This window comes from Bubalus bubalis, chromosome 4, assembly GCF_019923935.1.
Source record: "Bubalus bubalis isolate 160015118507 breed Murrah chromosome 4, NDDB_SH_1, whole genome shotgun sequence".
Classification (NCBI taxonomy): Eukaryota; Metazoa; Chordata; class Mammalia; order Artiodactyla; family Bovidae; genus Bubalus; species Bubalus bubalis.
Window position 1 is genome coordinate 75,769,005 of NC_059160.1, and position 24,738 is coordinate 75,793,742.

Below are 24,738 nucleotides of genomic sequence, written 5' to 3' on the forward strand. Positions count from 1 at the left end.
CAATTACATTATTCCAGTTGCTTAGGCCCCAAAGCTTGAGGCCTCTTTAACCCCATCTTTAACCCCTCTCTTTCATTCATACCTCACATCCAATCTATCAGGAAATCCCATTGTATCTGCATATTTTCAAAATATATGCACAATCTGACCACTTCTTGCCCCTCCATTACTAACCCCCTGGTGGCCATAATCTCTCCCCTCTTAGTAACAACGAGGGTATTGCCTCCAAACTGGTCATGTTACCCGTCTGCTCAAAATCTTTTTAGTAGCTGTCTATTTCTCCCAGAACAAAGGGCAAATTACTTTCAGGAAACTATAATACCCTATAAGATCCTGCCTTCTGTTACTAATCTGGTCTCTTCTGTTACTATTCTCTTTACTGCAGTTCCCTTGCTTGAACATGACAAGCATACCTCCACCTCAGGGCCTTTGCACTGGCATTTCCTTTGCTTAAAATGTTCTTCCCTAGAGGTCTGTATGGCTCACCCCTCAACCTTCTCGAGCCTGTCTAAATGTCATCTCCTCTATGAGATCTTCTCTGACAATCCAATTTAAAATTATCATATCCCACCCCCTCTGTCGTCAAGATCCCAAATTCCCTTGCCCTCCCTTATTTTGTCTTTATAGTTCTTATTATATTTGATCATATCAGATACCATAAGTTATTTATTTACTTTATATTCTTTGTCTACCCTATTTTGCTCACTGAATCCCAGCACCCACAGCAAAGTCTGGTACATACAGCAAATACTGGTTTAATCAGTATTATTGAATGAATGAAAACTAGTTAAACAATTATATGTAACTATTAAATTTTAATGCAATTATTTTTATAGAACCATAATTCCATTATTTTTATGACATACCTTAAAACTAATGATTGTTATTAACTACGAATAATTATTTTCATTAACTCATTGTCACTTCACTGAAGGTTATATAATCCTTTTCAGCAGACTCCGAAGTACCTGTCCTTTCTAAACTCGCACAAGGGAAGCTCGCTATCTACACCCAAACACTGCCTGGATTTTAAATCATAATAACCAGCCTCTGTGACTCAAACACTGAAACAATATGGCTGCACACAGGGTCCTGGGATCAGGTTGCCATGGTAACCTCTGCTTTCATCTTCTCTGAGTTTAATTGTTCGGTTCTAAAATCACACGCTCTTGAGTTCAGCATGTTTCCATTTTGCCAGGCCTCAGCTGGCAGGAAATTAAGTGACAGTGTTATTATTCATCATGATTATTTCTAATGATAATTTATGTTTAGAAATATAAGAGAATATAGGAAAAGTAAGGTATTTAAAATTGCTTTTCAATCCACCTAATGCTGTTTTAAGTACTGGTTACTGGCTTTGCATATTGTTGAAACACTCTTTACTTTTTCGGCCACCCAAATACATTTCAGTCATGTTTGTGTTCCAGTGTAAGATAACTGGACGTTGCTTCCTTGGTATGAACTCCATTAGGAGACTCAGCCAAAGGAAAAAGTTGATCGAGATAGTTTAAGTTGTGGGAAGCAATACCTTAGTTGTTAAAAAGAAAAAGAACCAAAGAGCATTTCTCCAATTTCTTGATTATTTGGAAAAAATAAGATAATCAGTGCTTAAAAATAATAAATCTATAGAAGCTCAGATAATCAAAATAAATGGTGACTTTCTTTGTATAACCCCTTTCTATTTTCAGAAACATAATTACCTCTATACCTAGGTTAATTTTCCAATATAATAATGAAATAAATTTATCTCATTTTTCTGGTGGTATCTGTACTTTTCAGATCAAAGAGAGCCACTGACTCCACACTTAAATCTTAACTCAAAGGCTTAACAGATCCTGGAAGCCTAGATCAAGCCAGTGATAATGGACTTTAGAGGAAAGGAATGCAGACATGAAAGGTATTGACGAGATGGAATTTACTCATGACTGAAACACAGGTGAGTGGCTTGGAGGGGTCAACCATTGAGTTAGGGATCTAACCTCAAGAAGACGGAGATCTCCCTTAGGGGACGTGGTCCAGCTAGGTGGAGGTCAGTAGGCTGTTGCTGTTATCAAGTCCAAGCTAGCTCTGCTTGCCACACAACAGGCAGTAAGTCTACAGACAAGGTGTTGAGGCAAGGAATATTACCGCAGACCAAGAAGATGGCAGGCTAATGTTTCAAAGAACCATATTATGGGGTATGGATGCCAGGTTATTTTATATAATAGATATGTGGGGAGGTGAGGAAATAAGTAAAAAGTCCATTAGTCTTGCAAATATCTCCTAGAATGGCAAGTCTCAGGGAGGGGATGTGTTAATTTTTTCCTTTCTGTAGCCATGCACAGGTGGACAGGGTCCTGAACAAAGGCTCTTTGGTTTAATATTCAGGCAGAAGGGCAGGGTTCCCCCAGGCAGGCCATTATGGATAAACAGTTAAAGCAACATTTAAAGTAAAAGAAACAGATCTAATATGGAGTCAGAATTGGCTGTTTACTGCAATATTGTGTGAGCAGGTCAGATAAGAGGGTGAGAACTGCAACTAGATTTGGGAGTGAGCTAGACAGACCACAGGGACTCATTCAAGGATTGGTGAGAGTGGTAACTGGAGACTCGGCAAAGGCTACTTTCTATTCTGTTTTAAATACTTCTAGACAAACCCTGCAAAAGATATATACCAATTGAGGTAACCTGGGCATATGAATGGGACATGGGCCCCTAGGTCCAAGTCCTGGTCTCAACAGTCTCTAGATAGGAGGAATCTGTAGATCAGGAGAAGTGGAATCATAGGGCTCAGTCTGCTGTCTTTTACTGTATTTTAGTCAGAGCTTGGGGTTGGGGATGATGAAGAAAGGGAAAAACAGGTAAGCATTCAAATGTCCAGCTTGTCTCTATATAAGGAATCTCCTGTTGCACCCTAGCAACAGACTTCTGCATTTTATTTTTTGCCTTAGTAATAGTGTAGTGTTAGTCTCTCGGTCATGACCACCTCTTTGTGACCCCATGGACTGTAGCCCACCAGGCTCCTATGTCCATGGAGTTTTCCAGGCAAGAATACTGGAGTGGGTAGCCATTCCCTTGTCCAGAGGATCTTCTCGACCCAGGGAAAGAACCAAGGTCTCCTGCAGGCAGATTCTTTGTCTGAGCCACCAGGGAAGCCCCATTTCTTGCCATACAGTTGTCTATTGGAGGTTTCAGTATATCAGACTTGCCCTAGGGAGTTATCTTTTTTATGCCTTTTCATACTGTTCATGGGGTTCTCAAGGCAAGAATACTGAAGTGGTTTGCCATTCCCTTCTCCAGTAGACCACATTGTGTCAGACCTCTGCACCATGACCCGTCTGTCTTGGGTGGCCCATGAAATTAAAAGACGCTTGCTCCTTGGAAGAAAAGCTATGACCAACCTAGATAGCATATTAAAAAGCAGAGACATTACTTTGCCAACAATGGTCCATCTAGTCAAAGCTATGGTTTTTCCAGTAGTCATGTATGGATATGAGAGTTGGACCATAAAGAAAGCTGAGCACTGAAGCTTTTGAACTATGGTGTTGGAAAAGACTCTTGAGAGTCCTCTGGACTGCAAGGAGATCGAATCAGTCAATCCTAAAGAAAATCAGTCCTGAATATTCATTGGAAGGACTGATGCTGAAACTGAAGCTCCATTACTTTGGCCACCTGATGTGAAGAACTAACTCATTGGAAAAGACCTTAATGTTGGGAAAGATTGAAGGTGGGAGGAGAAGGGGACGACAGAGAATGAGATGGTTGGATGGCATCACCAAAGTGATGGATGTGAGTTTGAGTAAACTCTGGGGGTTGGTGATAGACAGGCAAGCCTGGTGTGCTGCAGTCCATGGGGCTGCAAAGAGTCGACACGACTGAGCGACTAAACTGAACCGAGGAAGTTATCAACACAGAGATAGAACTCAGGCTTTGGGCTTGGGTGAAGTCCTATAGGAAAAATAGATATAGTGAGAACAGAAAGGGCCAGAGGTGGAACCCTGGGGAACTCCAACATCTAGAACCAGAAAGAGAAACTGCAAAAGGAACTAGGAAGCGTTTTCAGAGAAATAAGAAGGAAAATTTGGGGAGAAATGGTGTTCTAGAAGTCAAGGAACAAAAGTTTCAAGTAGGGAATAGTGTTCCACTGGGCCAAATGATGCAGAGAGTAGCAGGGCCTGAAGAATCTGTGCATTTGGCAATTAAAAGGTGATCTTGGGGGCTTCCCTGGTGGTCCAGTGACTAACACTCTTGCTCCCAATGCAGTGGGCCTAGCCTCAATCCCTAGTAGGTACTAGGGTTCCACATGCTGCAACTAAGAACCGGCTCAGTCAAAATAAATAATAAAGAAATAAATATTTTTTTTTAAAAGAAAGTGACCTTGGCCAAGCCAAGTTTTATTCTTTTAAGATAGAGATCAATGTTTGACCAAGAGTTGAGGATAGAAATCATTGTTGAGCTGCCTGGAACTGAATAGGGATTGGGGGTGGTAGAAGAGTGGTCACAAAATTCAAGAATTTTTCTCAGTTCAAAAAATACATTTTCTGTAATATCCATGGATGGGGCGTCCCTGGTGGCTCAGAGGGTAAAACGTCTGCCTACAATGCGGGAGACCCAAATTCGATCCCTGGGTCTTAGCAGGATGGATGCTAAGTCTCTTCGGTTGTGTCTGACTCTTTGCAACCCCATGGACTGTAGCCCGCCAGGCTCCTCTGTCCATGGGATTCTGCAGGCAAGAATACTGAAGTGGGTTGCCATTTTCTTCTCCAGGGGATCTCCTTGACCCAGAGATTGAAACTGCGTCTCTTATACCACCTGCATTGGCAGGCAGGTTCTTTACCAATAGGGCCACTGGGAAGCCCTGGTGTAATATATATATATATATATATATATATATATATATAATTTATATCGAAACTGTAGATCTTAAATAATTTAATTTAATTTTTGTATATATAATGCAATATATGCATAGAGGAGGGAAGATGAAAATAAGCCAAAATTTTCACAGTTCTTGCCGTAGGATAGTGAGTTTATGGGTGTGCCTCCCTTTTTCTTCTGTTTCCTTCTTATTCAAATGTTTAGTATTATGTTCATGTTACTTTAAAAGAAAAACTATTTTAAAGATAAAAAAAGTATAACTTGCAATGTAGTCACTGGCAGTTACTCCAAATGAATAAGGAATGACAAGGATTGTTTTCAACCTTGTTGAAATTTTCACTTAGGTATGTTACAATATAGATGATTTGCATTTGAACACCAGCTAAAAATATAGGACCCTGAAACCATAAACATACAGGCTTAAAACAGTAAGCTCTTAACCCTGCTGTATTTTAGACTCACGCAGATCTTTGGAAAACAAAATACTGATGCCCGGACCAATTACATCAGGATGTTCCTCTGGGGGTGAAGCCCAAGCTTAGGTGTTTTGCTTTAAGCTCCCCCCAGGAGCTTTTTCATGCAGCCAGAATTGAGAAGAGCTAGTTTAAGTTGCATAACAGGACCGTGTCTAAAATTCATTTCATTGCTTTTTCTCCTCTCCACCCCCATTATTGGATCTGGTCAAGTCACACTAATACACTTTCAAAGCATCCTATACCATTCTTTCTATCAGTCTCTAACTGTGGACATATGTATTTACATCACTTTTCCATTCGTGTCTGTTTCCCCTACTGATGAGTCAGGTGATAAAAGGGACTCAGATGTAAAATGAGTTCTAAACCAGTTCCACAGTGTAGGTAATCAATAACCATCTGCTGAATAAACAAATCAGGGTCAAAATATTTACAGATTAGATGATGGGTGTGTTTCACACTCAGGAGAAAACTGTCCCATTTTCCTTCCCAAGTGGGCCAGGCTGGCCTGAGAGGAGAAAGAGAGCAGAGGGAACCTGAGTAAGGCTGAAGCTGGATGAATCACAAATGAATGGAATACACATCCAGGTTTGCTGAAGTTTGGGGTTTACCAGACACAGGAAGCAATTTCAGAGAGAGGTGCGAAGATCTCCCATCCCCAAGGCTGAGAGGCTGATTCCCAAGGTCAAATTCCTGAGCGGAGGGGACAAGAAGGATACCTATGCTGTCCAGACAAGTTTCAAAAGGGCTCTTGGAACTCTGAGATTCTATGCCACTTATTTAAACAGTAACTGTCAGGTCAAAAATTTGGAAAGACTACAAGAAAGTACAAACTTTTTGTTTCATGAATAAAATGCCCAAATCAGTGAATTGATGTTGTGTTTGTAAGATCCATGCTTCCTGAATGTGCACAACTAAGGGGAAAGATAGATTGAGATAAATGATAAATATGATGCCTTACTTAAAGACCATCTTAAAACTGTAGTAGCTTCCAAAAATATAGTATGGAGGAGTGTGTTATGTAACTCTCATTTCTAAAGCAACTTAGATATGTGATTGAGCGTTCAAAATAGTCAGTGGTTCAACAATTCAAAGGTTGATTCTAAATACATTCACGTATCACTGCAGATATTGCCTATCTAGATACAAAGACAGAACTCACTAAAGAATGTCAAGGACACATGAAGAACATTTCACAGACTGTAAATGAGGGGACAGTTTTGTCTTTATCTTTCTATAACCACTTACTTTTTTCATTTAAGACATTTGCATCATTTGGCACAGAAGCTTATAAATTAAAAAACCAATTAGCAAAGACACTTGAAACAAAGCTTTTAGAATTGTTTGAGAAGGGAAAAAAGTGTAAAAATTCATTTTTGCATACACAGCTAGAAATGAGAATTCTATGTACATTTTTGAGAGTCAAAAAGGATCATCATTTTCTGAGAACTTCACTGTATAGAGTATTTTTAATGTGGAATTGAAGCGAAGACAGGATTTTATCATTTCTAACTAGCTCAGGAGAAATTACTTGCAAAATGAAAGGCTTTCTCATTAATTACAATTCTGGTTTCTTGATGTAAAAATCAAGGATGTAAATCAGTGAAGCAAACCAAATGGGATACAGAGGCAATTCCTTTAATCAAAAGAACACAACAATAGAACAAAGAGTGGGCAGGCACTAAGTTACCTGATTCCTTGAAAGACTGTTAGTATGATACAGTACACACAGGAAAGCGTTCTTCCAATACCACAGATGTCCTTGCTCACAAAAAGCTTTCATACTGAAGCAAGGGACAAAACGGAGTGTCTTTCTTCTGCTGAAGTATGCAGTCTGGGTGGATGTGTGACTGATGCTTTGCACCAGGCATACTGGATGTCACCTGATCTGTAGTTGCACACCCCACCTCTGGCACTTCTTTCTGAGCCTTCTGTGCTGCTTGCCCAAAGGCTTGCCGGCGACAGGAACCTCCAGATCTGCTTGCTTGCTGCCTGCTCTGCCCCTGTGTTTGCCACCAGCCTCTCCGCAGTGTGCCTGAGCTTGCGGCTGGCTTCGCGAGCAGCCCCATCAGCCTACTGGCCTTGACAAGAGCCCACAGGGACCGGCGGAACACAACGCTCCAGCAAAGCTTGGAGTGCAGATGTTCGCCAGGCATCTCTATGTGACATCTATCCGCTCCCAAGCTGGATACCACCAAAGAATGAATAACACAGATGCTGCTGCTGTAAGAGCGAGCCAGGCAGAAGCAGGACAGAAGACACGCCTGGCAAACACCTCAGTAATTATGTATCTGTACCTGATTATCCTTACGCATAAGAAAAGTAGTCCTGGGTGTGAAAGGGGACACCTGGATGTAATGCTAGTTTGAATCGTGGGTCTTCCATTAACCAGTTATATATATGATCCTGGGCAAGGAATTGATATAATTTCTTCATTTCAGGGTTACTGGAAGAATTCAATGAGACCCCTCCAGAGCTGTGGCAAGAGGCTTATGCTCTCCCAGACCACCTCTCAGGGGCTTTGGGTCAAACTGGTCTAATCCCATCTTTCCCCAGTTGTCCAGTTCACAAGCCTCAAGGCTCCAGTTCTCATGAGTGAACCTAGTACTGGGAGTATTCTTGAGCTAATTCAACACATATTGTGCTATGTGCTTAGACGCTCAGTCACGTCCCACTCTCTGTGACCTCATGGACTGTAGCCCACCAGGCTCCTCTGTCCATTGGGATTCTCCAGGCAAGAATACTGGAGTGGGTTGCCGTGCTCTGCTGCAGGGATCTTCCCAACCCAGAGATCAAACCCAAGTCTCCCACATTGCAGGCGGATTCTTTACCATCTGAGCCACCAGGGAGTGGGTGGCCTATCCCTTTTCCAGGGTATCTTCCCAATCAAGAATCGAACCGGGGTCTCTTTGCATTGCAGGTGGATTCTTTACCAGCTGAGCTACCAGGGAAGCCCATATTAAAGGCTCCTGTTATGTTGCAGAGGAACTGAGCAAAATGTGTACGTTTCCTGAACATATAGAATTTACAAGTCAGATTAGAGAAATAAACATTGATCAAATAATGATGCTAGTGAAAGAATAACAAGCTGGAGAAAATGCTGTGAAAAAGCAGCACAGGATGCTCTTGGAGTCAATATCAAGGATACTAGGGTTTCAGGGAAGGATTTCCCACAGAAATGCCCCATAAGCAGAGAATTGAAGGATAAGAAGGAATTAGCTGGATGAAGGGAAGGCTGGGGAAGAGGTGGCAAAGAGTGTGGCATTAGGAACTGAAAGAAGCCAAAGTGGCTAACTTAACTTGGGGACCATGTTTGGGAACTGGGCTCTTTGCTGAGAGCAATGGAAAATCACTGAAGGGCTATAAGCAGGGTGACAGCAAAATGAGATTTGCATTTTAAAAACTCCACTGGATACTGTGTGAATAACATATTGGCCAGATGAAAGAGTAGAAGAGGGGAGACTAGTCTGGAGGCTCTTGCCATGATGTGGCAGGAGCTGCTAATGGCCCAGCCTGCAGTGCACAGTGCACAGGCTGAAGGCTGTGGTGACAGGGTTGAACAAGACAGGCTGGGTCTATGCCTTTGTGGAGCTTCTAGTATTCACAGCAGGGGTGAGTACTGAGTTCTATGAGTGCATGAAGCAGAAGTTCTAGAATACCCTGCTGACTCTCTCCTTTCCTGAGCCTGGAGCCTGGCCTTGAGACAGCCCTTCCAAGAATAAGCCCTGTTCCCTGAACCATCAATGAAGTTGATGGTTCATTGATAAATCAGTTTGATGATGACTTCTTGTTGGATTTCTCTTTTAAAATTTTATCTATTTGAAAAAGTGAGTACCTGCCAAATATCAAACTGGTCCAATTTCTGTATCATAGTTCTCTTTTCCAACCCCAAGCCCAGACTAGAACCTACTGACCACCCAAACTTTTCAGTTAGAACCTCAAACCATCACCAAGCAGGTCCTCAGAATCTGACCCACCCCAGTAAGGGTTCTGTGCCAAATGCCAGACCTCCTCCTGGTTAGACCCTTACTGAATTCCACTCATTCCCAAGATACAGGAGCAGCTCTCCTCTAGGTTTCTTTGTAAACTCTTAGTTCCAGCACTAGAAACTTGTGGAAAAGAGGGTAATTATACATCCTCATCTTGATATATTAATGACAAGTTTTGCTGAATTATTTTTATCATGGTGAAACTGTTATAAAAATCTTTGCTAATGTACACAAAGGCAGAGAAGAGATACTGCTTTTGAAAAGCACTCAAACAAAATATTTGATATTCTTTTCTGCAAAGACAAACCATTGTGGCTTTCATTTTAGGTTTCAGAATGTAAAAAGAAAAGGAGATTCTGACCAAAACCCTGAACTTATGAAAATTACCAAGGAATGAAAACAGAATTTTAGAATAAGTGGTTGATATGACTTTTCCACCTGTACCATTCCACGTGGTAGAGTGCATAATGAAAGCAACTATGCATGTTAACAGTGCCTTGCCGAATGATAGTTTGTGTTGATGGCATCCTCACATCAACCAGTTCAGGTAAACAATAATGAGAAGCTTCAAGAGGAAAATAGGAGTCTGGTTCAGTTAAAATAATGATTAATTCACAACTGCAATACACACCTTGGAAAGTTTCACATAAAGAAGCTGGCTAGCTGTGCAGTAGGACGTACTGGGCCTATTTATCTCTGAGTTGAACTGTATCAGTGATGTGGGGTGTGGGGTACTGACTCTATTCTTAAAAGACTTAGGTCTTCCAGAACTGAGTTTTATAATAATTGGTCTTTACAATTGAAAAGAAATTCTTACACAAAAATGGGATCCATTCTTGTCTGCAAAATGGAAAGACAGTAAAATCTACTTTGTAGATTGTTGCAATACTTTGAGATAATATATATAAAATCTTATCACAGAGCTTGGCACATAGCAGGCAGTTGGTAAAATGTAGCTTGTTTCTGAGACTCCCTTTCCATCTATCCTCCCACTGTGGTCAGAAGATTCCTTCCTTAAACATAATTGCTGCTGCTGCTGCTGCTGCTGCTGCTGCTAAGTCGCTTCAGTCGTGTCCGACTCTGTGCGACCCCATAGACAGCAGCCCACTAGGCTCCTCTGTCCCTGGGATTCTCCAGGCAAGAATACTGGAGTGGGTTGCCATTTCCTTCTCCAATGCATGAAAGTGAAAAGTGAAAGTGAAGTCGCTCAGTCGTGCCCGACTCTTTGTGACCCCATAGACTGCAGCCCACCAGGCTTCTCCGTCCATGGGATTTTCCAGGCAAGAGTACTGGAGTGGGGTGCCATTGTTTGCCTTTTTTGGGGGGGGGCATAATCACATCTATCCAAGGAGACTTCCCTGTAGCTCAAATGGTAAAGAATCTGCCTGCGAGGCAGAAGACCTGGATTTGATCCCTGGGTTGGGAAGTTCCTCTGGAGAAGGGAATGGCAATTCACTCCAGTATTCTTGCCTGGAGAATTCCATGGACAGAGAAGCCTGGCAGGCTACAATCTGTGGGGTTGCAGAGTCGGACATGACTGAGCGACTAACACACACACACACACACACACACACATCTATCCAAGAGAAGTCCCAATGACTCAAGAGGTAAAGAGTCTGCCTGCAATGCAAGAGATGCAAGTTTGATTTCTGGGTTGGGAAGATCCCCTGGAAGAGGAAATGGCAACCCACTCCAGTATTCTTGGCTGGGAAATCCCATGGACAGAGGAGCATGGTGGGCTACAGTCCATAGGGCCAAAAGAGTTGGACACGACAGAGCATGCACATGCATGCATGCATGCAGTCACTTATCCAAATGTATCTGCCTGGTCTAGTCACTCTCATGCAAATGATTCTTACTTATTCTAGCCTGAGTTTCCTCCCTGGCCTGAAAAGTCCTTCTTTTTTACCTCTGTCTATCCAAATTCCTCCCATGTTTGCATTTGGGTGGTTGGTTGGTTGGTTTTTTAAACCCACTGCAAGTCCTACTTCCTTCTTTAGAGGAAGCCTTACTCACTGACCTCCCTATGTGTTTATAAGGCACCTACAGGTAACCTGCCAGAGAAGGCAATGGCACCCCACTCCTGTACTCTTGCCTGGAAAATCCCATGGACAGAGGAGCCTGGTAGGCTGCAGTCCATGGGGTCTCTGAGGGTCAGACACAACTGAGCGACTTCACTTTCACTTTTCACTTTCATGCATTGGAGAGGGAAATGGCAACCCACTCCAGTGTTCTTGCCTGGAGAATCCCAGGGATGAGGGAGCCTGGTGGACTGCCGTCTGTGGGGTCGCACAGAGTCGGACACGACTGAAGTGACTTACAGCAGCACAGGTAATCTGCACCTCACAAACCATACCAGAATTTCCTATGTGCTAATCTCCTCACCAACAGATGGTAAATCTCCTAGTTCAAGGATAGTATCACAAACTAATCTGTGTCTACCATGGTTTTCAGTAAAATTTTGACCATGTGACAGACTCTTACATTTCTGTTAATGGACTCACCATAGAGTATTCTCTCTTCATGTTGACTTTACTTGATTAGTAAGTACTTGTAATATTCATGCTTTCATTGGAGTTGAAATATAGCTTTCAATAAAACAGAGGTAGAATCGTGTTTAAAGTCAACTGCAACTGCAGTTTCTATCTATTCCTAATAAAAAATTAGATTTGTGAGACTTAAAAGTATTCCAATAGCTTTTTTTCGTTCCATCCTTTTCCTCCAATAGGAATAACTTAAAGCCATCCAAGGCCTAAAATAAATGAATGAACGTGTGCATGAATGAAAGAAGTAGAGGGATTATGAACAAGAATTCAGAGCTTCTTACCTGCAAAAGCTTGGAACATTTGATTAACCATATAGAAAATCTTTTAGAAAGAGCTGGCAGCAATCTTCTGCTAGGCTTCCTTATTATTCTAAAGGGATAAGATATTTCCACAACAATTATTTGTAATCTAGTTTATGATATTCTTTTTTTTTATCATAAAGTTTAATTATGGTTCAGAAAAAATTGAGTGAATAATCTTCTCTGAAAAAATATATTGACTCTGTAGACTGCAGTTACTGGGGGCGGGGAGGGTAGACGGCAGCTGGTAAGTTAAATTACCCTATTTTCTACTCTTAAAATGACAAGAAGTCCCACATCCAGTCTGATTATAGAGATAGATGCATGTGCCCCAAATGGCTGAGAATAAATACAACAAGAAAGGCAGAAGCTGTAAAGCTAAGGGCATGCAACAGGCTCTAAGAGAAAGTCTCAGAAATACCCAGAGTGGCAACAAGGAACGTTTGGCTGGAGTTTGAAGTTCTTTTTAGTCGTCTTTGTCTTTCGCTCCATGCTTAAGGATGCGTGTGAACTCGATGTAATTGAAATTCCCCTTTTTATCAATAGGTGCTTCTCTGTACAGCTCGTCCACTTCCTCATCTGTAAATCGGTCTCCCATTGTGGTCAGCAGTTCTCTCAGGTAATCCTCCTGAATGGTGCCAGTTGCTTCTTCATCAAAGCAAGCAAAAGCATTTCTGATGACATCTTCTGGATCTGTGCCATTTAACTTTTCACCAAACATTGTGAGAAACATGGTAAAATTTATGGGACCTGGAGCCTTGTTCATCATGGCATCCAGATGCTCATCAGTTGGATTTTTTCCCAGGGAAGCAAGCATGTCATGCAAGTCTTCCTTGTCGATGAACCCATCCCTGTTCTGGTCGATCATGTTAAAGGCCTCCTTGAACTCCTGAATCTGGGACTGGTCAAACATGGCGAACACGTTGGAGGTCGCGCGCTGCGGGCGCTTCTTGGTGGTCTTGGTCTTTGCTCTTTTGCTCGACATGGTGGCAGTTTGTGATATTCTAAAGCATCTCCAACATCTCCAAAGCAAATTAATTTTAATTTACTTACTGGTTTAAAAATAAGTAGAGTCCATTTTAAAAGTAAACTAAAAGCTTACTTTTAGCAAAATGGAATAATAACCCCTTTGTCTGATCACAAGAATGCCAAGCCTTATAGCTCTATATTGACTGAATAAAGGTGTATAATATGGTGCATGCAAAATAAAGGCTCTGTGCAAGAGAGAGTGCCAGGCTAAAGTCAGAATCTTTGAAGGGTGAGCTAACAACATCTATGGCTGACAGAAATAAGGAGTAAGTGAGGGTTCCTCAGTTGTAGATAATCCAGATTTGACGGGAGAGCAGTTATCTGTGGTCAATAATTATCAAGTAGAACCCCAGAAATCAAGTAGCAAGAAAGAGTGCCATCACAAGAGAAGTGGGTGAAGGGACTCTGACCCTGGAAACACCTCTCAATTCTGATTGTACTTTGAACCACCTGGGGAGGGTTAAAAAAATCATATCAGGCTATCAGTCCCATAGATCCTGATTTAATTGGTCATCGGGGGATCCTGAGCATTGTGGGGGGGGTGTATTTTGTGTGTGTATTTTGCTCTGTTTTAAAATTTCTCAGGCAATTTTACTTGGTAAACAGCATTGAGAACCAGTGGTCCAGGTTAGTTGCAACATGCTTAATTTTCGTGTTAGTCAATCAGTCATGTCCAACTCTTCGTGATTCCATGGACTATAGCCCGCCAGGCTCCTCTGTCCATGGAATTCTCCAAGCAAGAATACTGGAGTGGGTTGCCATCTCCTTCTCCAGGGGATCTTCCTGACCCAGGGATTGAACCCAGCTCTCCTTCATTGCAGGAAGATTCTTTACTGTCTGAGCCACACACACACATTAAAAAAATTTAAAAAGAGTTAAAAAATTAAATAACTGATATTTACCAAAGTTATGGCCCAAGATAATGACGATTGCAGCTAACATTTATTTATTAGGCATTTACTCTAAAATTATTTCTGACACTAAAATCTTAGTATTTACTGAGAGGTTACCATATTCCAAGTACAACAACCCTATGGGCTGTATGTTTTATCATTATCCCTATTTTTCAGATAGGAAACTAAGACACGGAGAGGCTAAGTAACTTGCCCATGGTCACACAGCTAGACAGTAGTAGAGCTGACAAAGGAAACCACGTCTGTCTGAAACAAACCCTGTCTGGTAACCATCCCATGATACTGGCTCCTGATGAGTTTTATCTAAAAAAGCAACCATCTTTTCTAGCACTTAGTCTGAGTATTTGATGGATAGTGTTATCCTTTTCTACTTAAATATGCAAAACCATAGAATCAGCAAGGAATCTCAATCCAAAGTCTAGCAATATATGCAGAAAAACTGAGAATGAATTGTGCATTTAACTGAGAAAATTTCTGATGGACACTATTTCTTTTACTATGGCATAGAAACACTTACAATATATATTAATGATCTAGTATCTATTTTAAATTCATTTGTGGGTCAGATTTTTATTGTTCTAAACTAATACCTCTTCAAAATGAGACTCCCAAGTTCTATCCTAGCAAGCTTACTTCTGACAAAGACATTGAAGAAATGATGTTCAAGAAGAGGCATTATTTACTACCTTCCTTCCCCTCTTACATCCCCTCCCTCACAATACCCTCCCACCTAAACTTGGAATTAATCAAAATGTATCTAAATTCTAAGATCAAGTAGCAGTGGGAAAAGTGACTTACTTTCCAGATCTGAAAGCCTGACCTCTATCTTTTAACCCGTGTTAGCCTTTGCGATCTAAAACAGATTCCTTCCGTGATTTATTTATGTGATTTAAGGATTATGATTGAGATGTTAATATCAGCTGATGACTCTCTTGAATGCCACCAGAGAATTCCCATTGCTGAGTAGTCAGTGGTCTGTTTCAATCTAAAAAGTTCCACAGCAGGAGCCTTAATCAGACTGAAGAAGACGAGTGTCACTACCACTTGCTTAGTAACATGAATCAGCACAAGAATTGGTTTGGACATAATTCAGATAACAAACATATGAACTGTTTTCCTCCTAGGGGAGCTGAGCATACACAAAACCATAATGTTTTCATGGCTGATACCTGATAGGTTAAGCAAAGTATTTACTATGTAGTTTGAGTATTTCTAAATTAACATTGAATTTGCATTATTTTATTATGTTTTAAGAAATATGCGGGGGGATTTTTCAAGTCATTTTGATCGACTTATGATTCGAGAAGGATGATTTTATATGCTTCTGGCCTTCTGGCCAATACTTTGATAGGCTGACAATCAAATCTGACTTTGGCCTGGTTTCTAAGCAAGACTTTGGGTGCGCTGCTACTGCTAAGTCACTTCAGTCGTGTCCGACTCTGTGTGACCCCTAGACGGCAGCCCACCAGGCTCTGCTGTCCCTGGGATTCTCCAGGCAAGAACACTGGAGTGGGTTGCCATTTCCTTCTCCAATGCATGAAAGTGAAAAGTGAAAGTGAAGTCACTCAGTCGTGTCCGACCCTCAGCGACCCCATGGACTGCAGCCTACCAGGCTCCTCCGTCCATAGGATTTTCTAGGCAAGAGCCCTGGAGTGGGGTGTAAATACACTGTGTCTCTTACTGCCCTCTATTGGCTGGAGTGAGGACTGCTGGCTGGAGTAGAATTCAGTAACCTAAGATTTGTTTCTAAGCAGATGTGCAAGACACTTCATACAGGTCAACTTCCAGAGCAGTCTGATTGTAAAATTTGACAGTAGGATTAATTGGCGCCCACCACAATTATTTCTAGGAATGAACCCATAGCAAAATACCTGCACATGCATTCTTTTCATTTCACAAAAACCTCCTCACCTTGCAAATAAGAAGCAGAAGCTAAATTCCACACATCACCAAGTAGTTTCTCCCTCATATAATTAAAGCAAAGGTGGAGATTTTTCTACACCGTATTTCTTCTGCTTACTACTCCTCACTTTTCTAGGTTAAAAGAAATCTTTGGTACCCACTCGTCTTTCACAACGGAACGTCACTAAATATTTTTTAACGATGATAGAAATAGAAGCAGAGGAGATTGTATAGAGGTAACAATCAGGAAAATAAAGGCACAAATAGTTTAAAGTGATTATCCAATGGGTGTGGGGCTGGAAATGGGGTGAGAAGGGAGACAGAAGACTTTTACTTTGATTTTAGACTCTCTTGCTATGTATTAGTTTTATCACTATCTTTCTAAACTTCCAAGTCTTTTATAAATAGTTTAGTTCAGAGACAGCAGAAGAAATATTTCTGTGCCTGGGTAGTGACAGGGTGCTGTGGCGGGTAACTTAGTTAGGGTAGAACAGCTGCTATAAAAAAAATTAAGCCCCAAATGGACAATGACCCAGACACCATAGAAGTTTACTTCTCTCTTTCAGAGCAAGGCAGTTCCAGGTGAGTGAGGTGGGACTGCAAAAATAGGAGGAAAGGGAGGAAGATATGCTGTGTTACACATAGTCATTCAAGAACCCAGGCTGGCAGAGGCTCCACCATGGTTTTTAGCGTCGCCTGAGAATCAACACTGAGCGGGTAGGACGGGAAAGGACATGGAGAACTACGCATGCGAGGATTTTTAGGGGCCGTTACTTCTGCTCACATTACATTGATTGGAATTCAGTCAGTTGGCCACACCCAACTAACTGCAAGGGAGACTGGGAAATATGGACCAGCTGAATACTGCAAAAGTAGAGAACCACATGGAGCTCTGCTTAGCAGACAGGCATTCTAACCCAAAGGATTACCATATATACTTCTAGGATCCCTGTTTTTGGGGAGGGACCCATAGTCAAGTTTAAGGATACTAGGATAAAACCCAAAGACAAGATGTAGAACATCGTCTGTGGCACATCCCCACCTCTGAATTCAGCTAAAGTTGAATGGTTCCCATGCTCACTGCCTGTGTGCCACCTGGAGTGCCCCTGTAACTCTCAGTTCTGCCTCTGGGATTTTTCTGAAACCACAAGAGTTTCCTCAACTAGTGCAGGGCGGTCCAAAAGTATAGAGGAATTAATACCCTGGGGACAAACCTAAACCAATGGTGGACAAAGCAGGTGGATTCTAAGGTACATCTTAGGTACATTCTAAGGTACATTCTTGGGTTTTCATGGTTTCCAGTGGAGCTGAACCCAAGACCCTCTGCACTAGTACCTAACCCAATAATGTACTACTTATGAACTTTTTCCATCTCTGTCACTCTCTGCTTGTGCTCTCTTTCCTGCTTCCTCAGGTCACCTCCCAAATGAAACACTTGAACTCAAGACAACTCACAGTCCCAGGCTCTGCTTTTGGGAAGAATGACCCAAATTAAGACAGAAGAGGAGTTAAAATGCTTGCCTTCAGCTTCTCAAGAAAGCAAACTCCAGGAATTTAGGAACCCACTCTGTGACAGGATTGAGGAAGGATTTGTTCCCTATTTTGGAATCCTAGGCTTGAATCTGCAGAGGTTATTGCTGGTTCAACTTGCAAGTGTACTGAACAGATACCTGACTTACTCCCAAACAGTTGATAACATTCTCTAACAGAGGGAAGTGTACGCTTGAAAGAATAAGGTCCCTTGGGGACTGCAAGAGCCACATAGTCTAGGCAATTTGTTTGCAAGGAACAGAAAGCCTTTCAGGGTGGCTTAAGGAAAGAGTTTTAGTATGAGAATACAGGGGACTTCCAAAGCACTCAATTGCAGTAAGTGTGGTCAGACCACACAGTAACTGGAAATCACTGTACAGCTATTTGCTGTCTCTATCTATCCAGGACAACATGTTCTCTCAACTCTGCTCTATGTCCACTTTGGTCTTTGAAGTCTAGCTTCTGGGCATGGCTCTCAGTTTCTTAGTTTCTACCTTAGAATTATATTTCATGTGGCTTTGCACTAAAAAAATTGCACCAACTGTGGCCCAAACACTATGTAACCCTAATTTAGTGCCTACCTCTTCATCTGGAGTTTAGTGTATGTGGGGTTTGAGGAGATGGAAGCCAAACTAGAAAAAGAAGATGGATGTGGCAGGAAAATTGAGGTGGACTTTTTTTGGGGGGGGAGGGTGGCTGCGAGGGCTTCTCATTGTGGTGGCTTCTCTTGTGGAGCATGGGCTCTAGAGTGTGCAGGCCCGTAGAGTATGCAGGCTCTAGAGTAGTTGTGGCACACGGGCTTAGTTGCCCTGCAGCACGGGTGATCTCGGACAAGAGATCAAACCTGTGTTCCCTGCATTGGCAGGATTTTTAACCACTTGACCACCAGGGATTTCCCAGGGTGGGTATATTTTTGATATGGAAACTAGGGTACAGCGACCACAGCAGAAGAGATCACTTTAGTTATCACAGGCCAAAGCAAATTAGCATGGTAGCTGGAGAAGGTCTAAGATTAAAGAATTAAGACTGGAACTGGATGATGAAAGGAACAGAGGCAAGTTATGGCACATGTGTTAGAGAGCAATGGTGCCATGCTACAACAGGTATGTATCTGTGGCTACAAGTAATAGAAAGACCAAGTCTAGCTTAAACAATAAGAATATCTAATTATGTCACCTAAGAAACCTGGAGATAGGCTATTTAAGAATTGGTTAATAAAGGACGTCAAAGATGTCACCTCTCTGGGTTGGCTTCTCTGTCATTCTCTGGGTATTACCCTAAGGGTCAGAACACGACGGCTGTAACACCAAATGTTTCCATATGAAAGGCAGGGACGTTTTTATTTTTTTAGTAACTGTCCCTTTTATCAAGAGTTAACCCTTCTTCAGATATTCACAGCATCCTTCCCTTCAGGTTTCATTGCTCAGAGTAGGGTCACATACCTAATCTTTAACCAATTACTTGCAAAGGGAAATTCCACTATAGCAGGGACTTTATCTGTCTTATTCATTGTTGTATTCTTAGAATCAGAGAAGGCAATGGCACCCCACTCCAGTACTCTTGCCTGGAAAATCCCATGGACGGAGGAGCCTGGTAGGCTGCAGTCCATGGGGTCACTCAAGTCGGACACGACTGAGTGACTTCACTTTCACTTTTCACTTTCATGCACTGGAGAAGGAAATGGCAACCCACTCCGGTGTTCTTGCCTGGAGAATCCCAGGGACGGGGGAGCCTGGTGGGCTGCCGTCTATGGGGTCACACAGAGTCGGACACGACTGAAGCGACTTAGCAGCACCAGCAGCATTCTTAGAATTGAGAATGTTTGGCACATAGTAAACAATCAACAGATATTTGCTGCATGGTTGAAAAGGTCATAAATTTACCACGATTGGCTTGGACCAATCTGTGACTTGTCCTCTGAGGCAGGGGCCAGAGCTTATCTTGCCTTAAGCATATTGCTTCCCCATAACCACATCCCATTCAGCTTTGACCATGCACGCTTGGCACGAAAATTATTAAAAGATGCATCTTTGAGACCAAGAGGTCTCAAAGAGTCGGACACGACTGAGCAAATGAATTGAACTGAACTGATGATTATCTTCTTTAAAACTGAGGTATAGTTGTACAATATTATGCAATTTTCAGGTGTACAACATAGTGATTCACAATTATTAAAGCCTTTACTCCATTCATAGCTATTATAAAATATTGGCTATATTCCTTGTGTGTGTATTAGTCACTCAGTCATGTCTGATTCTTTGCAACCCCCATGGACTGTAGCCCACCAGTCTCCTCTGTCCATGGAATTCTCCAGGCAAGAATACTGGAGTGGGTAGCCATTCCCTTCTGCAGGGGATCTTCCCAACCCAGAGATCGAACCCAAGTCTCCTCCATTGCAAGAGGATTTTTTACCATCTGAGCCACCAGGGAAGCCCATGCTTGTAATATATTCTTGTAGCTTATTTATTTTATACATACTAATTTTTACCTCTTAATCCCCTACCACTATCTTACCTCTCCCTTCTTCTGTCTCCCTACTATTATCCAGTAGTTGGTTCTCTATATCTGAATCTGTTTCTTTTCTGTTATAATTACTAGTTTCTTTTATATTTTAGATTCCACATATAAGTGATATCGTACAGTATTTGTCTTTCTCTGACTGACTTATTTTGCTTAGCATAATACCCTCCAAGTCCATCCATGTTGTTATAAATGGCAAAATTTCATTCCTTTTTATGGCTGAATTGTATTCCATTGTATATCTATACCACATCTTCTTTGTCCATTCTTCTATTGATGGAAATATGCTTCCATATTTTTGCAGTTGTAAATAATGCTGAAAAATATTGGGGTGCATGTATCTTTTCAAATTATTGTTTTTGTTTTTTTCAGATATATGCCCAGAAGTGGAATTGTTGGATCATATGATAGTTCTCTTTTTAGTTTTCATGAAATCTCCATGCTGTTTTGTATATAATGATCTTTTTAAGTATCATCTTGACTAGACTATGGTCCCCGGTCATTCAATCAGGTATTAACCTAGATGTTATATAACCTAGATGTAATATAACCTAGATGTTATAGTAAAGTCTTTTTGTAGACATGATTACAGTTCATAGTCAGTTTCTTTTAAGTAAGGGAGATAAGCTAGATGATCTGGGTGGACCTGATTCAATCAGTGGAAGGCCTTAAGAGCAGAACTAAGGCTTTCCAGATGAAGAAGAAATTCTGCTTGTGGACATCTGTTCTAATTCATGCCAAGAGTTCCATCCTACACTTCCTGATAGCATGCCCAGTGGATTTAAAACTTGCCTGGTAGATCCCCGTTTCATATTACACAATTTCTTGCAATAGATCTCTTAATATATAAATTTACTGGTTCGACTTCTCTGGTTGAAACTTGACTAATATCACTGCATTGTGGTAAACAAAGATTTTTTTAATTGCAAAAGCACTACTACAAAAGAAAACATTGGTAATTTGGACTTCATTAAAATTCTTTCAGGAATTCCCTGGCAGTCCAGTGGTTGGGACTCAGCGCTTTCACTACTAGGGCCCTGGTCAGGAAGCTGGGATGCCACAGATCCCACTAGGAAAAGATATTCATAATACATATTTCTGTCAAAATATTCATGTTCAGAATATGTAAATAACTTCTACAAATCAATAGGGAAAAAAGTAAATAACTAAAAGTGGACATAAAATTTGAATCAGCATTTCACAAAATAAGATACCCAAATATCCAATAAACATGAAAAGATACTCTGCATCATTACTCATTTGGGAAATGCAAATTAAAATCACAATGAAATACCACTAGACACCAATCAGAATGGTTAAAATTAAAAGGCTCAATAGTGTTAAATGATGGCAAGGATTTGGAGGAACTGGGATGCTTACCAGAGAAGGCAATGGCACCCCACTCCAGTATTCTTGCCTGGAAAAATCACATAAACAGAGGAGCCTGGAGGGCTGTAGTCCATGGGGTCGCTAAGAGTTGGACACGACTGAGCGACTTCACTTTCACTTTTCACTTTCATGCATTGGAGAAGGAAATGGCAACCCACTCCAATGTTTTTGCCTGGAGAATTCCAGGGATGGGGGAGCCTGGTGGGCTGCTGTCTATGGAGTCTCACAGAGTCGGACACGACTGAAGTGACTTAGCAGCAGCAGCAGCAGCAGCTAAAACTAAATGCATCTGAACACATGACAGAAATTCCAGTTCTAGGAATTAACCCAAGAGAAGTGAGGATATACATCCACTAAGGACATGAGTAAGAAGGTTCATCACAGCTTTATTTGTATTAGCCAAAGTGGAAGCAATTCATTGCCCATCAACAGAAGAATAGATAAATTGAGGTATATTCATAAAGTAGAATTATTTTATTTAGCAATAAAAAGGGACAAACTATTGTTCCTTTTTCATGATGAATTTCATATCTATGAAGTTGAGTGAAAGAAACCAAATTTAAAAGCATACATATGAGTCCACTTATACAGAGGTCAAGAATTGGCAAAACTAATCGGTGATGATAGATTTAGAATAGTGACTACCCACCCTTCCTCTCCATGGGATTGGGTGCAGTCTTGGAAGAAGCAGGAGAGAATATTTTGAGGTGCTGGAAACTTTCCAGATCTTGATCTGTGTGGTAATAACACAAGTATAAGCAGATACAACAATTCATTGAGCTATGCACTTGGAATTGGTGCTTTCAGTATATGGATACTATCTCTCTATAAAAGTTAAAAAAAAAAAAAAAAAACACTAGGGGATTCTCGGAGAAGGCAATGGCACCCCACTCCAGTACTCTTGCCTGGAAAATCCCATGGACGGAGGAGCCTGGTATGCTGCAGTCCATGGGGTCGCTACATGTCGGACACGACTGAACGACTTCACTTTCACTTTTCACTTTCACGCATTGGAGAAGGAAATGGCAACCCACTCCAGTGTTCTTGCCTGGAGAATCCCAGGGACCGGGGAGCCTGGTGGGCTGCCGTCTATGGGGTCGCACAGAGTCATACATGACTGAAGCGACTTAGCAGCAGCAGCAGCAGCAGCAGCAGCAGGGGGTTCTAGTCCCAAGAACTGTTGGGTAAAATGAACAGTATCTACCACAGCCACTTCAGGGGGTCATGCTTTCTCTACATTGTGCTGTGTGCTTGCTGTACTAAGTTGCTTCAGTCCTGTCTGATTCTATCCGACCCTATGGACTGTAGCCTGCCAGGCTTCTCTGTCTAAGGGATTCTCCAGGCAAGAATACTGGAGTGGGTTGCCATGCCCTCCTCCAAGGGATCTTCCTGGCACAGAGATCAAACCCAAGTCTCTTATGTCTCTTGCACTGGTGGACAAGTTCCTTACCACTAGCGCCACATGGGAAACCCCTCTCTGCACTACCTGAGTACATTTCCCACTGGGTCTTTGAAAGAGAACTGTGTGAGAAACACTTTCTCAGGACATCTACCTGGGAGGCTGGTGGGATTTGGAGTCCTGGGAGTTCAGAATTCTAGTTAATATTCCTCTGATCATTACTTGAAGTGGTACAACAGGGTATAAAAGGAACACGAGGGACCAGATAAGATCTTAAGTTTAAACCTGTTGCCTAAAATTCAATTTAGCAAATGTTATGGGAGGCTTGAGTTTTTACTGCCAGAACCAATAATGAAGATAGATCTAGAGACATAATTATTTATGGTTGGCACAAATAAGCACACCTTTCAGTTGACAAATGGGAACTGAAGAGCTCCTCGTGTATTTCATTTGGTTAGAAGGCTTAATTTAAATAAAGCACCAGGTGAAGACCTTCTGCTATCAAAATTATTCCAAGTTTGTCCTAAGTGATGTCCTCTAAAACATAGACCCATCTGTTTGTTAAACGTTCCATTTAAACCTGATGTCTATTTCTTCCTTATTTCAGACTGAGGATTTCTGGATCAATATTTTATTCAAGTTTTAAGCATAGATACGCCACTATTACCTAATAGAAAAAAGTTATCAATAATAATAGACTGTTTGTGTGTGCTAAGTTGCTTCAGTCGTGTCTGGCTCTTTGAGACACTATGGACTGTAGCCAGCCAGGCTCCTCTGTCCATGGGATTCTCCAGGCAAGAATACTGGAGTGGGTAGCCATTCCCTTCTCCAGGGGGATCTTCCCGACCCAGGGATTGAACCCGGGTCTCTTGCATTGCAGGAGGATTCTGTACCTTCCGAGCCACTAGGGAAGCAATAGACGATTAGTAGCATCACCTTCTTGGAACTAAATGGGCACAACTAAAAACTTAAATACAGTAAATGCAAATTCTTTACCATTTGAACCACCAGGGACACCCAAATGAATGAGTTGGTTTTTCCTGTTTGCTTTTTAATCTATCTTTCCTCTGCCTTTAACCCTGAACTAGAATGATTCTAGGTTAAGCTTCCTGAGCACAGCATTGACTCCCAGTTGTTGGTTCTTACATAAAAGCTGCATTATATCACCATAGCAAGGGTCAGTATCTGTTTTCTGACAGATCTGTCTCCTGGCAAACCAGATAAGAATGTTGAAGGGCCTAAAGCAGGACTATGTTCTCCTCTCTCCCATGCTTTCTTAAACTGTTCTTTGACAGAAAACCCGTAGATGACCTGGGTACATTCCTCCCTGCTGGAGACATGAATTAGGAATGGCTTCAAAATTGCTCAAAGTTGGAATTTTCATGGTAGCATTATGCCCTTTTTCCTATTTCTGTAATGAGTGATCAGTAAAGCCTCTTGGAAAATTTTCCTTGCTAAGTTACCTCATCTATACATGATGATGAAAAAACAAAACAAAACTTCAGGGACTTGAATTTGCTCATTTATTGAGAGACCAAAATAGGTTCTTAAGAATGATCCTGTCTTGGTTATAGTTACTCCTTTGGTGAACCTTTGAGATGAGGAGGGTGTGGGAGATTGTAATTTACAGATGTGGCTGAAATAACATTTTTGTTCCCAAATGCTCTTCTAAACTCTACCACTTCCCCATCAATACCTCCTGGAGTTTTTATCCCTGCCTCTTGAACGTGGGCAGACCTTTGTACATTGCCTCAGTGGATGGACTGTGGTAGAAGTGACAGTACGTGGTTTCCAAGGCTAGGTCAAAAAAGGTAATATGACTTCTACCTGACTTTCTCTCTCTCTTTCTGCCCTTCTCCCTCTCCCTCTTTCTTTCATTCTGAGCCACCTT

At 41.6% G+C, this 24,738-nt stretch overlaps 1 protein-coding gene and 1 long non-coding RNA gene across 2 annotated transcripts; one reads left to right on the top strand and one right to left on the bottom strand.

Annotated features, from left to right (window-relative positions):
* The first annotated feature begins 963 nt into the window (after nt 1–963).
* Nucleotides 964–6,192, top strand: LOC123333277. Its single transcript, XR_006550537.1, has 3 exons — nt 964–1,111; nt 1,780–1,936; nt 5,825–6,192. It is a non-coding gene; the product is annotated as an uncharacterized LOC123333277 (long non-coding RNA).
* Nucleotides 6,193–12,289: 6,097 nt separating this feature from the next.
* Nucleotides 12,290–13,164, bottom strand: LOC102390226 (myosin regulatory light polypeptide 9). Its single transcript, XM_044941604.2, has one exon. It carries the CDS (start codon nt 13,147–13,149, stop codon nt 12,631–12,633), a length of 519 nt encoding a protein of 172 aa, XP_044797539.2. The 5' UTR covers nt 13,150–13,164; the 3' UTR covers nt 12,290–12,630.
* Nucleotides 13,165–24,738: the final 11,574 nt, after the last annotated feature.